At 45.0% G+C, this 17711-nt stretch overlaps 1 protein-coding gene across 1 annotated transcript; it reads left to right on the forward strand.

Moving 5' to 3' along the window:
- Positions 1 to 2618: 2618 nt before the first annotated feature.
- LOC121511142 (oncoprotein-induced transcript 3 protein-like) lies at positions 2619 to 12743 on the forward strand. The gene is made up of 5 exons (XM_041789726.1): positions 2619 to 2762; positions 2947 to 3347; positions 5366 to 5465; positions 7951 to 8254; positions 12541 to 12743. Exons 1-5 carry the CDS (start codon positions 2619 to 2621, stop codon positions 12741 to 12743), a joined length of 1152 nt encoding a protein of 383 aa, XP_041645660.1.
- The last annotated feature ends 4968 nt before the right edge of the window (positions 12744 to 17711 follow it).

Below are 17711 nucleotides of genomic sequence, written 5' to 3' on the forward strand. Positions count from 1 at the left end.
AGGGTTATTTTTGCTCCATGTTAGCAGAGATGTGCTGCTTCTGTGGATGTTTTTTCATAGGACATGTGGACTAACAAAGATTTATAAAGATAAAAAATTTTTTTCTGCCTTTATATTGAAATTTATCTTTTGTTTTGTCTTGCAGCCAATCAGAAATGAGATGTGTTGTTGTCATGGTGACTCAAGCATCCATCCTTCAAGGTTTGTGTGTTTTTACATGTACTGGTCTTTTTTCCTTCTCTAATAAAAGCCCTTTATTTAAACCTTATTGCCAAAAGACAGAATGTTTAATGCCACTGTGCCAATGCCAAACAGCAGATGAAGCAACCCTCTTGACTGTTAATCCTGGAGTGTCTACTGTAGCTTCGACTGTGGGTGGAACTTCTGGTACAATAACAATAATAGCAAAATTTGATTCTTCCAAGGGTTAACTAATGGGATTTAGCATCAACAGCAGTTGTTTTGAAAAGGAATAAATCTTCGATACTGCTTCATTTTTGTTAATCAAACATCTAAGTGTTATCATAAGTTGAAAATTATAAATGATATTTTCTGTAACGCTCAGTACCTGTGGCTCCAGTCATGGTACTAATGACGTGACAAAGTTAAGTGTTTAACAGCAGTGTTTTAAACTGTCTGAGGGCCTCGGGGATGTGATTCTTACAGTATTAATTCATTATTAATCCTTATACAGAATCTGAGATTAACCAAACTGAAGAGTCGACAACTTGATTCATGGATAATAATAATATAATTTAAATATTTTAAGAAGGATTAGTTGGTAAAATAAGAATTTCAGCAACCCTACAAACTAACCAGAGAAATGTTAAAGATTGGCTCCACATCTTATCTGAAGGTGGTGTCCAAAGTCCTTTAAAAAATGTGATCGTCTATTACTACACTGATAAAAAAGCTAGTAAAGTTAGCTAAAGATGCAAGGTAATTTCTCCACTCTGTCCTCTTTGTACCCAAATTGCCCTTATAATCCCATTTAGCATCTTGTTTCCTTGCAAAGTCCTCTTTAGACCAGAAAGATCGGACGTTACACCAACATTTCACACAAAGTTATCCTGACACGCCAGATGGATGTGTTTCACACATCCATCTGGAAAACCTTCTATATACAGCTTATGGGAAGGCAGAGGATTTGAAAAAACTGGGAGGGTAATTGGATAAACGTTCTGCCTGTCACATCTTTGCGGGCCAATCAGAGCAACAAAACACGTGATGTCGTCGCCGCCATCGAGGAATAAACTCCACATAGAACTCCATAACGCGAACCATGGCGACTGTAAGCATGTCAGTACATGACTTTTTTCGTTTTTGAAAAGAAAATCTTTGTTCTTCTTTTAACAAAGAAATGTTGTCTATTTCTGATAAAACTGGCGCTTTAACAGCATCCAGGCTAAGCTCTTCCGCCATAATTGCACCGTCCTCTTGTTGCTGCTTGCTTACATCATGACTCCACCACGCCTGAAAGTACCGCCCCTTGTCGCTGATTGGTCCTGTCACTTTCTAACTAGACCCAAACTGTTCAGATGGGAGCTTTGTAAGATGGATTCACCAGTGAGAAACACGGACACGGGCATATCTGCTTTGCAAGGTTAACACAATGTATTATGGGAGCTAGAAATAAGGTGGATAACAGCCATTTTTGGCATTGTATTGAAAACTAAACTAAACTGACTAAAGAACAGAGAAGAATTTACTGCAACTGTACTGATTAGTTCCAGCCGATCTCAATGCTGTTGTAAGGCAAAAATTTCTCTTACTTAATCATTACTGATTCATTAGGGATTCATTAGGGTCCCTGTTTCCTGGTTAATTGGCTCTTTATTACTCATTGTTACCTAGAAACTAATGAGTTTGAATCTACCTCATGGAAAATTTTTCAATAGCAATGTTTGGACATGGACATTTATGTCTGCAAATAGTTTAGGGTAATACATTTAAAGCCACCCCCAACATTCATTTGAACATCTTGATGCATTCAGTACTGTGCTTGAAAAATCTTGTATCCCCCATCAGTTACTGTATAAAAAATACATTTTTTCAACTAAAAGAAATAGTAATCAAGCTTGCTTCTAGATGGTACAGTATACAGAGTTTTTGTGACCATTCCTGTGTTTTTAATGAAGCTCTCACAGTTTCTCAAATATTTCCTAACATTTTCTTAATTTTTAGACTTGTAATGAGGCATGTCTAGTGTTGTGGGGATAATTCCAGTGGCCTGCTGTCCTCTCTGTCATCTCGCTGCCTCAACAAGCTAACAATGAGTGTGTAATGGCACCATGTGCCAACATGACTACAGGAAGAAAGAAGGACAAAGAGAGCAGATGCTTCGAGGAGCTTCCTTTTTTTCTTTCTCTCTTTTTGAAGCCATGGAAGAGAGAGGACATTTGGGATTTTTCTTTCAGTAACAGATAACTTGTACGAAAATGTAACTAATAATGGGATTACTTAAATTGAAAAACTAACGTGTTATGTTACTTGTTACAACAAAAAAGTAATCTGAGTACACTAACGGATTACTTTGTAACGTGTTACCCCCAACACTGCTGAGCAGATATTGGATTTGATTCCCAGGGAAGGCGAGTGTTCAATGCTCGCCCAACAAAATGACGGTGGTCCTGGAGAAAGACTCCATGCCGGGCATCGATGAGAACTTTCTGCAGCTGAGAGACGCTTCGTGCTCGCTCTCCTCCAACAGCACTCACATCATGGGCAGCATGTCATTCAGCACCTGTGGCACTAAAATAGAGGTGTGCAAAATCATGTCATGTTTTTAGATTGTTTCCTCATTTATGCAACTGCATTGGATTTACCAATACAAACAAACAAGCTGTAAACTATAGCTAAAAACACAATGGAAGATTCATGGTGATGTGTGACTCGTTTTCTTTGGCCACAAATTGTTTTCACATGTTTAAATTGTCTTAAATACAGGATAAAGGGGACTTTATCGCCTTCACCAATGAGATCAACTCCTTTGTGCTTCCCTCTGAGGTTATAGTCAGAAGAAAGACGGTTAAGATTGGTTTCTCCTGCCAGTTCCCCAAAACCATCAGCATCTCCAGTTACTTCTCCCTCCACAAATCAGATTACATCTTCACCGAGTCTGGCTTTGGCAGCTTTGGCTACACATTTGAGATTTTCCGTGATGGAGGCTTTTCAAAGAAGGTGCCGGCCAAGGCCTACCCAGTGGAGGTGAAGCTGCTGCAGATCATTTACATGGGCATCCAGGCTCAGTCTGAACTTCCAGACGTCAAAGTGTTTGTGGAATCGTGCAAAGCAACTCCTGATGACGACCCCGACAACAGCCTGTCATACAGCCTCATCGAGAACGGGTAATGATTTGACCTCTTAAAACTAGACAACAGGAATCACTAACACTCTGTTAGGACAGTGAATTTATCAGGATTTATATCTGGGCTTTTAGATACCAAGAGGTAATCCTTACTGCTTTGTATCGACACACCTCAATGTGTTAACAGTTAGTTATGCATGCATTAAAGACCGCCCACCTAACTGACGTGATCTACTGAATCCTGCTGGCATGGCTTTATTTATGTCCAACCAGCCTCTCTTGGAGAGATAAGAATGGCAGCTCTTTTTAGAGTTCCTAATTGTCCACCTCTCAAATAAGAACCAGCTCCTATCATCAGGCATGTCCACAGAGTTGGCTGGGCCCCTGACAAACCCAGAGGACGGGCCCTCACCAGTTTTGATTTATTGAAAGTATTCATGCATGTGTGTTGGATCAGAAGCATCGGTGCTAGCCTCCTGGCTAACAGTTACTTTATTTTGGACCTTAAAAATGTGTTAAGCTGTTACTGGGTTCTGATGTTTAAATATTTTTACTTCCACTTTAAACACATTGTGCTAATTCTGTAATTTTCAACTCATGTTTGCCTATCTTTTTCTTATTTTCACAATCGTTTTTTCTATTTCCATCAAAGTTTTCCAAGTTTCTTCAACTCAGTTTTCTGGTGTCCTGACATGTGTGCACCTCATGGCTGAGCTCTGAAGTCTGACGTTACCCATCCACATTGTTATAATCACCAAAAACAAAGTTAATTCTGTTTAGAAAACGGGGTTTACATTTTAAAAGGGTTATGTAAGGATTAATGCCCAACGACGTGTCCAATTATCAGGGATTAATGGACGACGTGGAGGCCTGTGCGTCGGATGGTTGCCTCTGCGAAGTCCATTAATCCCTGATAATTTGGCACCTCTAAGTCCATTAATCCGCTTATACCATGGTCACTTGCTAACGAAAACAATTAATAAAACTACTAATTTATAATTTCATACGTTTTGTGATCAAAATAGAAAGTTTTACTAAAACAACAATTTCTTTTCCCCAGCAACACCTGAGCACATGAGCACACATCCATCTGGAAAAGCTTCAATAGGAAACGTTTGGGAAAGGGCAGAGGCTTTGAAAAAACTCAGAGTGTGATTGGATGAACATGCTGTCTGTCACATCTCTACGGGCCAATCAGAGCAACAAAACATGTGATGTACCACTATCTAGCCGCACGTGCCAACCACCGAGGAATAATGCGAAACATGGCGACTGTAGACATGTCAGAATTTGACTTTGTCACTTTGAAAAGAAAACAACGCACTGCTGTTCTTTGTTCTTCTTTAACAAAGAAATGTCGTCAAGTTCTGATAAAACTGGCACTTTAGCAGCATCCATGCAAAGCTCTCCCGCCATAATTGCACCGGCCTCTTTTTGCTGCTTGTTTATGTCACGAGTCCGCCTCGCCTGTAAGTACTGCCTCTCATTGCTGATTGGTCCTGTCACTTTCTAACCGAGCCCTAACAGTTCAGATGGGAGCTTTGCAAGATGGATTTGCCAGTGAGAAACACAGAAACAAGTGCATCCATCTGCTTTTCAAGGTGTCGAATGGTTTCCATATATCAGAAATCAATGGACACCAATGGAATTTCCAGAGCCAATCAGAATTGAGTATTTACCAAGTCCACGGTATAACATGAACTAGAATTTTGCTGACCACCATGGGCCGTAGAAAGCCCCCCCCATAGGTAGCCTTGTTAACAGGGAGAAGTTTAATCACCTGATTGTTCTCAGCTCTTATTAATTCGGCATTTGTCAACAGAGCTGATTGATCAGTCAGGTTCATCACTTCACACCGTGAACTGACCAACGGGAAGGGAACTTCTCAGCTAAAAAGAGGACACAAACATGAATCAGTAGGACTGTGATAGAACACTAACACACCCACCTCTACCCACCGGTGTAGTTTTGGCTTCACCGTCTTCTCACAGCTCTGTCTTCCATTATATTTTACAGGCTGCGGTTTGTGTCATTCATGACCATGTTTGTTCCTTACAGCTGTATTAAGGACGAGACACTCAAAGTCTATGCATCTAGTGATCCAACTTCATTCAACTTTGAGGTTCAAGCCTTTAAATTTACAGGGAACTATGACCAGGTAAGGACAGCAAACACATCATGACTCACACTCAGCTAGTTTTTATGAAAAACGTATTTATTGAAGGCTGTATTTCCTCTGAAAAACCAAGCAGAGGCTTATTCTGCACCTTGTAGCTTGTAATAGTTTTTGAAGTGTCTTTTGTAATGTGAGCTAGAGTTGACGATGCATGACGGGGCTTTGACATGTCCCCGTGTTCACCCAGCCAGCTGAGAGAAAAATGTCATGCATGATTGACTGACCAATGACTTTACAGAAAGTGTAACCCTTTCTAACATAAGAAGCAAAGATATGTGTAGACCAGATATAAATCTCAGCATGGTTCAGTAAGTCCCACATTTTCAGTGATGTCACAGCAGCGTGCATCCAATGAAAATCACCATCATCAACCACAGATAAAGCCTCTGCTTGGATGATTTTCCCCCCTGTGAGAAAAGATAAACGGGATCCATTTCAGTAAACCCAGTTTTACCATCAGGTCCTTTATGAGACACTCAACATGACCAGGCAGAAACCCAGGTATATCTAACAACTCTCTTTGTCCCTGAAACACACATTGTTTACTTCCTGTTAGCACTATCATTAACAAAGATTTCTATGTGTACATACATAATTTAATTCATAAACTTTCTCCAAGTTTCTCACTGCTATTTGGAACAATCAGAAGACCTTGAATATTTGATCACACTGCGCCCTGATCTGCACTCACTGTCGGGGCGGGGGCGCGTGTGGAGAGATGGAGGGGGGACAGAAGGCGGCAAGGGGAAGCTGCTCAAGGCCCATGACGCCCCCAACCCCGCAGCGCCATAAGCAAAAGCCTGTTTCACTCATGCTCAGAACCAGCCCCGCTTTCTCTACACACAAAACAGGGCTGCATAGCAGATTTTATAATGTGCCCTTGAAACTGCCTGTCAGTCACAATAAGAGGTAATGAAAATGCTGAACTATCCCATGTGGAAGGGTGGGCTTCTGGGCAAGTTTAATTTTATTCCGAATTTAGTTTTACTTTAATTGTATTTTAAATTAGTCAAATTTTGGAATTTGTTTGATTCTCAAATTAGTTTCTTTTTGGAATTATTTAATCTTGAAATTAGTTTTAGTTTTTTCCAACCATGCCACCTTAGGGAATTTCACCCCAAGGACATTACCCAGAAACACCTTTGGCACTCAGTGGAACAAGTCAAAATCATTAGAGAATTAACTACTTTTATTAAAAATATCCATTTTTAAATGCCACTTTTCATAAAAGTTTCTCTATCAAAAGTAAACTGCACAGCAGTGTTAATTTCGTCGACTAAAACTATGACTAAAAATGTTCGTTGTCAGCCTTTTTCTCATGACAAAAACTAGACTAAGACTAACAAAAATAGATCTGTGATGACTAAAACTGACAAAGACTAAGTTTAGTTTTCATCAAGATAACTAAAACTAGGCTAAAATGTAATTTAGTTTTTGTCAGACATTTAAAATCTGCGATATTTCTCCACTGTGGGTAAATTTGTCAAAAAACAATGCATCTGTATCTATTCTGCCTCTCAGCTGTAGAAAGCAGGGACCCCAGGTTTGTCAGAGTGCAGAGAACACACTACCATGATTTGATACCAGATTTAGGCAAGAGAATTAAATGCTTGGACTAAAAGTAAAGACTAAAATGTGAGGACTTTTTAAGGACTAAAACTAGACTAAAACTAAAAAGGATAGAAACGACTATTATGTGACTATAACTAAAATGCATTTCATTTAAAGACTAAAACTAAGACTAAAATTAAAAATAGCTGCCAAAATTAACACTGCTGCACAGTTCCTGTATGGCCCAATAAATGAGCTGTTTGCTACTTGTATTAGAGATCCCTGATCTCTGCAGTCGATGCAGGATTGCATTACTGAGGGCATTCTCTATCTTCAGCCTTGCCAGCTACTCACTTTTGATCATTATTGGTGCCAAAAACCTGCACCAGCAGAGGCTGGCGTAGTGTTTACAGCACTAAATGTCTCTGTTACCTCCAGTGACCAAAATTCCTTTTACTTCCTGTAAAAAAAAATCCACAGGTTTGTCCTTTTGTCTCAATGTGACCCCAGGGTTTGCACCACCATATGCTATCATTAGCTTGTCCATCTTTGCAAATTAAATACTGTGGTTGTTGAGCAATATCAGGAACAATGCAGGAAAATCCAAACTTTAACAGCTGACTCCAGTCTAGTCGCTACATTAACTATAAATTGGTCCACTTAGCTCCATGCAGAATGGAAGCTAGCAAAGCAAGTCCCCTCCTTTTTTTCTGGTTAATTGTTCCGCGCCTTCCCTGAAGTCCTAAAGCGCCCCCCAGGGAAGGCCTACCTCACACTTTGAAAACCACTGGTCTAAAGGAATGTAGAATGATGCCTGATTTTGTTGAGCAAGAGGACAAAGATCATAAAATGAAACATTTTTATCTCATGAAGCCATGACCTGACTTCCTCTGATCTAAGCTCTCCTTCCTGACAGGTCTACATCACCTGCTCTGTCATCCTCTGTGAGTCCAGCAGTCCCTTCTCCAGGTGTGCTCAGGGCTGTCTGAAGGAACCGTCCCGCCGACGCAGAAGCACACTGAGCAAGGAGACAGTCGGACACTCCATTACCCAGGGTCCTCTGCGGTTTGTCCGCCAGGCTGTTCCAGAGGCTGCAGTGGATGAAGATGAAGTTATGATGATGAACAGCGGCACGTCAGATATGAAGAATGATGATGTCCATTTGATGATCAAGAATAACACATCTGATGAGATGATGAGGAGTAACACGTCTGCTAAAGGTCCATATCATCTATCCATCTACCTACCTACCTGTTGCCTGCCTGCCTGCCTGCCTGCCTGCCTGTTGCCTGTCTGCCTGCCTGCCTGCCTGCCTGCCTGCCTGCCTGCCTGCCTGCCTGTTTGCCTGTCTGCCTGCCTGCCTGCCTGCCTGCCTGCCTGCCTGCCTGCCTGCCTGCCTGTTGCCTGTCTGCCTGCCTGCCTGCCTGCCTGCCTGCCTGCCTGTTTGCCTGTCTGCCTGCCTGCCTGCCTGCCTGTTGCCTGCCTGCCTGCCTGCCTGCCTGCCTGTCTGCCTGCCTGCCTGCCTGCCTGTCTGCCTGCCTGCCTGCCTGCCTGTCTGCCTGCCTGCCTGCCTGCCTGCCTGCCTGTTTGCCTGTCTGCCTGCCTGCCTGCCTGCCTGCCTGCCTGCCTGCCTGCCTGTTTGCCTGTCTGCCTGCCTGCCTGCCTGCCTGCCTGCCTGTCTGCCTGCCTGCCTGCCTGCCTGCCTGCCTGCCTGCCTGTTGCCTTCCTGCCTGCCTGCCTGTTGCCTGGCCTGCCTGCCTGCCTGTTTGCCTGCCTGCCTGCATGCCTGCCTGCCTGCCTGCCTGTTTGCCTGTCTGCCTGCCTGCCTGCCTGCCTGCCTGCCTGCCTGCCTGTTGCCTGCCTGCCTGCCTGCCTGTTGCCTGCCTGCCTGCCTGCCTGCCTGCCTGCCTGCCTGTTTGCCTGGCCTGCCTGCCTGCCTGTTTGCCTGCCTGCCTGCCTGCCTGCCTGCCTGCCTGTTTGCCTGTCTGCCTGCCTGCCTGCCTGCCTGCCTGCCTGGCTGCCTGCCTGCCTGCCTGTTTGCCTGCCTGCCTGCCTGCCTGCCTGCCTGCCTGCCCACCTGCCTGCCTGCCTGCCTGTCTGTCTGTCTGCCTGCCTGCCTGCCTGCCTGTTTGCCTGCCTGCCTGCCTGCCTGCCTTCCACTTGCACCTGCCTGCCTGCCTGCCTTTCTGCCTGCCTGCCTGGCTGCCTGCCTGCCTGCCTGTTTGCCTGCCTTCCTGCCTGCCTGCCTGCCTGCCTGCCTGCCTGCCTGCCTGCCTGCCTGCCTGTTGCCTGCCTTCCTGCCTGCCTGCCTGCCTGCCTGCTTGCCTGCCTGCCACCTGCCTGCCTGCCTGGCTTCCTGCCTGCCTGCCTGCCTGCCTGCCTGCCTTCACCGCCTGCCTGCCTGCCTGGCTGCCTGCCTGCCTGCGGGTCTGACACCTGCCTGCCTGCCTGCCTGCCTGCCTGCCTGCCTGCCTGCCTGGCCCTGCCTGCCTGCCTGCCTGCCTGCCTGCCTGCCTGCCTGCCTGCCTGCCTGCCTGCCTGCCTGCCTGCCTGCCTGCCTGCCTGCCTGCCTGCCTGCCTGCCTGCCTGCCTGCCTGTCTGTCTGCCTGCCTGCCTGCCTGCCTGCCTGCCTGCCTGCCTGCCTGCCTGCCTGCCTGCCTGCCTGTTTGCCTGCCTGCCTGCCTGCCTGCCTGCCTGCCTGCCTGCCTGTTGCCTGCCTCTGCCTGCCTGCCTGCCTGCCTGCCTGGCCTGCCTGCCTGCCTGCCTGTTGCCTGCCTGCCTGCCTGCCTGCCTGCCTGCCCACCTGCCTGCCTGCCTGCCTGTCTGTCTGTCTGCCTGCCTGCCTGCCTGCCTGTTGCCTGTCTGCCTGCCTGCCTGCCTGCCTGCCTGCCTGGCTGCCTGCCTGCCTGCCTGTTGCCTGCCTGCCTGCCTGCCTGCCTGCCTGCACCTGCCTGCCTGCCTGCCTGTCTGTCTGCCTGCCTGCCTGCCTGTTTGCCTGCCTGCCTGCCTGCCTGCCTTCCCGCACTGCCTGCCTGCCTGCCCTGCCTGCCTGCCTGCCTGCCTGCCTGCCTGCCTGCCTGCCTGCCTGCCTGTTTGCCTGTCTGCCTGCCTGCCTGCCTGCCTGCCACTGCCTGCCTGCCTGCCTGTTTGCCTGCAGCTCCTGCCTGCCTGCCTGCCTGCCTGCTTGCCTGCCTGCCCACCTGCCTGCCTGCCTGGCACCTGCCTGCCTGCCTGCCTGCCTGCCTGCGGCCACCCACCTGCCTGCCTGCTGGCTGGCACCTGCCTGCCTGCAGGTCTGACACCTGCCTGCCTGCCTGCCTGCCTGCCTGCCTGCCTGCCTGGCTTCCTGCCTGCCTGCCTGCCTGCCTGCCTGCCTGCCTGCCTGCCTGCCTGCCTGCCTGCCTGCCTGCCTGCTTGCCTGCCTGCCTGCCTGTGCTTGCCTGCCTGCCTGCCTGCCTGCCTGCCTGCCTGCCTGTCTGTCTGCCTGCCTGCCTGCCTGCCTGCCTGCCTGCCTGCCTGCCTGCCTGCCTGCCTGCCTGCCTGCCTGCCTGCCTGCCTGCCTGCCTGCCTGCCTGGCTGCCTGGCTGCCTGCCTGCCTGTATGCCTGCCTGCCTGCCTGCCTGCCTGCCTGTTTGCCTGTCTGCCTGCCTGCCTGCCTGCCTGCCTGGCTGCCTGCCTGCCTGCCTGTTTGCCTGCCTTCCTGCCTGCCTGCCTGCCTGCCTGCTTGCCTGCCTGCCCACCTGCCTGCCTGCCTGGCTTCCTGCCTGCCTGCCTGCCTGCCTGCCTGCCTTCCACCCGCCTGCCTGCCTGCCTGGCCTGCCTGCCTGCAGGTCTGACACCTGCCTGCCTGCCTGCCTGCCTGCCTGCCTGCCTGCCTGGCTTCCTGCCTGCCTGCCTGCCTGCCTGCCTGCCTGCCTGCCTGCCTTGCCTGCCTGCCTGCCTGCCTGCCTGTGCTTGCCTGCCTGCCTGCCTGTATGCTTGCCTGCCTGCCTGCCTGCCTGCCTGCCTGCCTGCCTGTCTGTCTGCCTGCCTGCCTGCCTGCCTGCCTGCCTGCCTGCCTGCCTGCCTGCCTGCCTGCCTGCCTGCCTGCCTGCCTGCCTGCCTGCCTGCCTGCCTGCCTGGCTGCCTGCCTGCCTGCTTGCCTGCCTGCCTGCCTGCCTGCCTGCCTGCCTGTCTGTCTGCCTGCCTGCCTGCCTGCCTGCCTGCCTGCCTGTCTGTCTGCCTGCCTGCCTACCTACCTGCCTGCCTACCTACCTACCTACCTACCTACCTGCCTACCTGCCTACCTACCTACCTGCCTACCTACCTACCTACCTATTTTGATTTTAGACAAAGATAACCTGACTGAATACCGAGGTCTGTGTTTAAATGTTGATTTCATTTATCAAGAGAAAAAAGCCATCCAAACCTACCTGACCCCATGTGAAAAAGTCATCATCTCCTAACCCTAATAACTGGTTGTTCCATCCTTGGCAGAAACAACTGAATCAAACATCTGAAATAACTGTCAGTGAGTCTTTCTCATCACTGGAATGTTGTCCCACTCCTTTCTACAGAATAGTTTTAATTCAGCCACACTGGAGGGTTTTCCAGCATGAACGGCCTGTTTATGGTCATGCCAAAGCATCTCTGTCAGATTTAAGTCCAGACTTTGACTAGACCACTCCAGAACCTTCATTTAGTCTTTAGTCCACTCAGAGGTGGACTTGCTGGTGTGTTTGGGATCATTGTCCTGCTCCATAACCCAAGTGATCTTGAGCTTGAGGTCATGAAGTGATAGCCGGACATTCTCCTTCAGGATTTTCTGCTAGAGAGCAGAATTCATGGTTCTAGTGGTCCAGGTCCTGGTCCAGACCATCACACTCCAATCACCATGTCTGACTGTTGGTCTGATGTTCTTCTGATGAAATGCTGTTAGTTTGACTCCTGATGGAACGGGACATACACCTTCCAGAAAGTTCCTCTTCTGTCTGGCCAGTCCTCAGAATATTTTCCCAGAAGTCTTGAGGATCATCAGGATGTTTTTAGTCAAATGTGAGACGAGCCTTTGTGTTCTTTTCGTCAGCAGTGGTTTTGGCCTTGGAACTCTCCCATGATGCCGTTGTTGTCCAGTCTCTTTCTGATTGTTGAATCATGACCTCTGACCTTAACTGAATCAGTGAGGCCTGCAGGTCTTTGGATGTTGTTCTGGGTTCTTCTGGGACCTCCTGGATGAGTTGTCCATGCACTCTTGGACTCCTGGAAAAGTTCCCCACTATTCACAGTGTTCTCCATTTATGGATAATGGCTCTCACTATGGTTGGCTGGAATCCTACTTCCTACTTTGTCAGACAGGTTCTATTTAAGGGATTTCTGGATCCAACAGGCCTGGGTGTAGCTTGTAGACTTGAGCACAGCTTTAAAAAAGGTGGTTAAACTCAGTTTATTCATTATTTGATGATCGGAGACATTTAAATGTGAAAATTACTTTTTGGATGATAAAAACTTGTGTTCTGTTGTCTTTCAGTGGTTCCTCCATCACTTCCCACTGAAATTCATCCAAATGAAGAGGGCTGGAAGATAAAGGATCTCCTGAACACCAACGTCAGCACCATCTTCTTTGCCACAGCTTTCTTAGTGTCTCTGGTGGTGATGGCCGTGCTCATTCGTCACTTCAGCAAAAAGAGAAAGGCAGAAGACAGAAAGTCTCTCATCAGCTCAGGCTGGTAGAAAGTTAACAAACATAATCTCAGATTTATCTGCTATGGTTTTTTCTTCCTTCTCTCACAGACAGGGACAGGGGTTTTAAAGTTTGTCTTAATATGACACGTCTGTCCATTTTCCTCGTTCGGCCTGTTTCTGGCCATTAAACATCTTTTTTTTAAATTTTGATTTAAATAAAGGAAACAGGTCGAATAGCTGAACTTGATTCTGTGCAACCCAGAGGAATATAAATAAAGGTTTAATAAGGTTGTTGGGTATATATCACACAATGAGCCTTTCACATAAATGTTCTTGAAAAATTAAGGGCGAGCAGATATTGATTTAGTTGTTAAAAGAGCCTCATAAATTGTATTTCCACTGTAAGACAGAATTTTTTTTCACAAAGTGCAGAATACACCCAAGTAAACAGTTAAAATAACCTATTATTGAAAAGAAAAACAAAAGACTATATGACTTTCATCACAGGTCATTTAACCAACATGAATGTTTTTAACTAAATATGCAATTAATAATGATTAATGAGGGGGTGGAGCCTATCCCAGCTGTCATTGGGCGAGAGGCGGGGTCACAGGGCTGTCATATAGAGACAGACAATCAGGCACACTCACATTCACACCTATGGCATATATATATCTATATCTATATCTATATCTCTATCTATCTATCTATCTATCTATCTATATATATATATATAGATATATATATATATCTATATATATATCTATATATATATAGATATATATATAGATATATATATATATGTAGTCATGACCTGGCTCAGTTGGTCACAACAAAGAAAGGAGACAATACCATGGCAAAGTTTTAAACAAGTCTTTATTTTTCATATCAGATCAAATTAGACTAAATTAAATAATCAAATCAGGCAGTTTTATTAAACTGAACTAAAGAATCTAAAAAGCCAAATTAGACAAAATTAGATCAAATTACTTAAAGCCAGTAAACTCTTCATGTTTACGATAGATTAAATGTTTGATGCTGACTTGCGCCCCACATTGAGTAAGGTTGAGGGCCAAATGTGGCCCCTGGGCCACCAGTTGCTCACCACTGATCCACAGCATAACAAACATCAACCCTGCAACACTGAGGATTGTGCAGCTTCTGGAGCTAGAATTATCTCATTCTCACAACGACTAATCTCATTCCTGCAACTTTTTAAGCTGTTACCATGACAGATTTTTGCAGTGCTGTTTCTTTTCTCCCAGATGTCGCTGAGCGGGCTCTGATTCAAACAGAATTATAAAATGCATGTTGTTCAATGTTCAACAGAGGCCGAACTTTTTCAATAAAATTAAAATAAGCAGAAAAATGAAATTAATAAGGCCATGTTAATCCAAATCATAGACACAATCAAAAGCTCAGGTTTGGTCAGTTACATGTTAGATCAGGGGTGGCCAACCCGTCAGAGACCAAGAGCCATAAAAATTACTGTGATAATGCAAAGAGCCACATCCTGCACGTGGGCTTACAAATGCACTTCCTCTCTCACACAAACACGAAATGACATAATGAAAATCAATATATTTCCATATTTCAAAGCCAGATTTATAGCTCTCACACACAACTGAATACCAACGAATAGAGATACAGTCTCTCCTTCTCTCATACTGTCTTTCTTCACCCCCTCACACACACAAACACACACCCTCTCTCATATACTGTGTTCTTAACACCCCCAACCACACAAAGTCTCTCCCTTTTTCTGTCTTCTCCCCCTCTCAGACTCAGACTGCAGACACAAACTTAGTTAAATCAAGTCCAAATACGAAAATATAACTACAATATGTAACTAAGGCCTGAGTCACTATAACAGAATATGAAATGACTTTTGACTTACTGATGCTTCTTTCTTTCTCAGTGGGACTTCTGCCACTCTTTGCTCGCCACAATCCTATTCAAATCTGGCTTGTAGTCCGTTGTGGCCATTCGAAGCAGTTCTTTCATGTGTGTCAGTCAGTACAGATCTGTGCTTGGATTTCACGTGTTTCAAGGTGGAAAATAGGCTACAGACTCAAAAACGTATGTTAACCCAAACATTGAGAGTAACTTGAGCATTGCGGTGAAATGGCGCTTGAGATTTGAAACTTTGAAATGTCCCAACGACGTCTGGCATATCAGACAGAATGGCTTTCCATTATGTTCAACAAAGAAAAAATCCCTCTCTCACTCTACTAAAAACGCCCTGTGTTCGGCCTCATACTTTCACTTGGCTGTGCAGTTTTTCCAGCCATTTTTCGTTCTGCAATACTGCACTGTTGTCCTTTTCCTCCGAACTCCACGCGCTCTCACCTGCCCATGCGCACTCCACCTCTCTCACTCGCCCCACTCACGCCTGTTATATTTTTTTAAGAGCTTTTTGCACTCATAACAATGAATTTATTTTTTTATGAATGGATCAAAGAGTCGCACACTGATAGGCAAAGAGCCGCATGTGGCCCGTGAGCCGCGGGTTGGCCACCCCTGTGTTAGATGCAATGAAGTAAGTCGGTTTTATTCAGTTTAGCCACTTTCACAGAAAACGTTCCCAAAGTGCTTTACCACAGAAAAGGAAAAAAAATAAGCCAAATGTCATGAAAATTTGCAAAAACAGAAGAACTGTTGCTATTAGGGACAGACCGATCAAGGTTATAATAGTTTCAGATTTTTCATCAGTTTTTTTTTTTTTATTTCGTTGTCACTTTTTGTGTTCAATTTGAGTTTAGTTTTAATTCGTTTTTACTGCTGGTTTATTAGTTTAGTTTTTATTTTGCAAAATGCTTCGTTTCAGTTTCGCTTTTATTAGTTTTAGTGTTAGTTTTAGTTTTTTTGGCTACAGGTGAGGGCTGTCATAACATCATAACGATGACAATGACATTTTTTCGACATGCTTCCACACCCTTGTTACCTGATCTGATCAGGTGTGTCTAAACAAACAGCTTTGTTAAGCAGCACCACATGAAGAAAAAGCTTTAGGTTTCATGTTGTTGGCACAGAGAACACCAGCAGCTCAAAGATCACTCGACCTGTTTTGTTCTAGTCCTGGAATTTAACACCAGCAGTCATTTCTGTTTATGGGAAATCAAAACCTTTCAGTCTGGTTCTGCAGCATTTCTGCTCTTTCTCTGCCATCTTTTTACAGACGTGTTCAGCACTGATTCTCACATGTTAAAGGTTTCGTTTTGTGTTGTTAAACTTGCTTCCATACCTGTGCATGCTTGCATGCAGAATTGGAATTCAAGGTGGAAATAATTCTTTCTCAAATTGCAACAATCAGTCATTTATGATAACATAACGTATCTTTTTAGGGAACATTTTGCAAACCTTTGGCTTGTTTGCTTTAAATGAAGTCAATAAAAAGTTTCACTGTTGCTCTCTTCTGAGATGTTTTGTCTTCACTTCCATGAAAGCAAAAAAAAAAAAAAAAAAAAAAAACTCAGAGCTGGCCTTCAACCATCATGCCTGGTTTAGACTAGACTTTTTTAGCTCACGGTGGTTTAAGTCCAGTCATTCTCAGACCATTGACAAGCTTAAGATGGATCCAGCTGATGACAGACACCGAATCTGGATGATCCGTGGACTTTTAGACTTTACATTTACACTGCAGTCCTAGTTTGTGAGGCAGCAGGTGTGATTGTTTTTATTAAGTGCCTTTTGCAGAGTCCAGAACCTTCTACCACAGGGCAAAAGGATGAACAGTCCATGATGAGATGGGTAATTATTTTGATTATCCAGCAATTATATGTGAAACACTTTAAGTATAATTAAGATTTCAAATGGCAAAAGACATAATTGTTGTCCTCATCATTCCCATGAAATAATGTAAAATACTGAAGATCAATAATTTTCACTTCTTCCTTAAAAGTATCAGAAGATGTATGGTGTTTATTTTTAAGGTGTATAGAAAAAAGCAGAAAAACATTGTAAAACCATATAAAAGGTCGTTTTTTTTTTTTTTTTTTTTTTTAAAGGTTGGTTTCCAAAAAGAATTTTACATTTTTATTCCTTTGACCACAGAACAGTTTTTCATGTTTCCTCAGTCCATGTTAAATGAGCTTTGGTCCAGAGAAGTGTCACGGAATACATCAAAAATGAAAAACAGTAGGCCTTGTGCAAAAACGGGTCAAGGAGATCGTGTGGGTGCAAACAACCTATTAATATAAATGATTAAAAAAAGAATCAGCTGCAGAAAAACATGTACAATTGACGGAGGCGTCTCTCTCCCTCACTCTCTGAGCGGCAGCTATCAGTCAAATCTGCCATGTTTCAGCACCAGGGGCAGCTCATTTAACCACTCTAAGCATAAACATCACTTCACAACACAAAAACCTGCTTTTTCAGTTGAAATAATTATTTTTGAAACTGTACTTGTCTCACTATGTAGTATTCAGTAGTAGATATTAATCTGTTATTCCATCAGAGCTTGTCTGCAGAAACAAAACTTGTCAGACTTGCCTTGTTTTCTTTTTCTGTTGTAAAGACCTTGTTTGAGCTTCTTTTCTACATCATTTGTTGACTCCATCATCCTGTCGCTAGGCCACATCCTGATCCCGCAGTGTTTTTTTTTTTCACCGGCTCCTGTCCACAGCAAAGTTCAAACTGCCTGCTCCCGCGAGATTTGCGTTGGGTCCTGTGGGACCCGGTGGGACCAAATCCCAATGCAGCCCTCTAGTTCAAATCCCAGTCAGCACATAATCCATGTGTAGTTTGTGCCTTTGGGCAAGGTCCTTAACTTAAGATAAAAGAGTCTTCTAAATGGTATTATAACATCAGGAGAGCCAAATCCATTTCCTGAGAGGGGTGTGGTCAGAGGTGAAGTTACACAAACAAAAGTCCTGTACTGAAGTGTTTTGTCAGAAACAAATTTCACAGGTAGTTTTGGGGACCTCTGAGACCAATATGAGTTTGTCTTAAAAGTGTAAAATATGTCCCCTTTAAATGAGCTTTGGTCCAGAGAAGATGGTGGTGTTTCTGGATCCT

This window comes from Cheilinus undulatus, linkage group 1 (assembly GCF_018320785.1).
Source record: "Cheilinus undulatus linkage group 1, ASM1832078v1, whole genome shotgun sequence".
Classification (NCBI taxonomy): domain Eukaryota; kingdom Metazoa; phylum Chordata; class Actinopteri; order Labriformes; family Labridae; genus Cheilinus; species Cheilinus undulatus.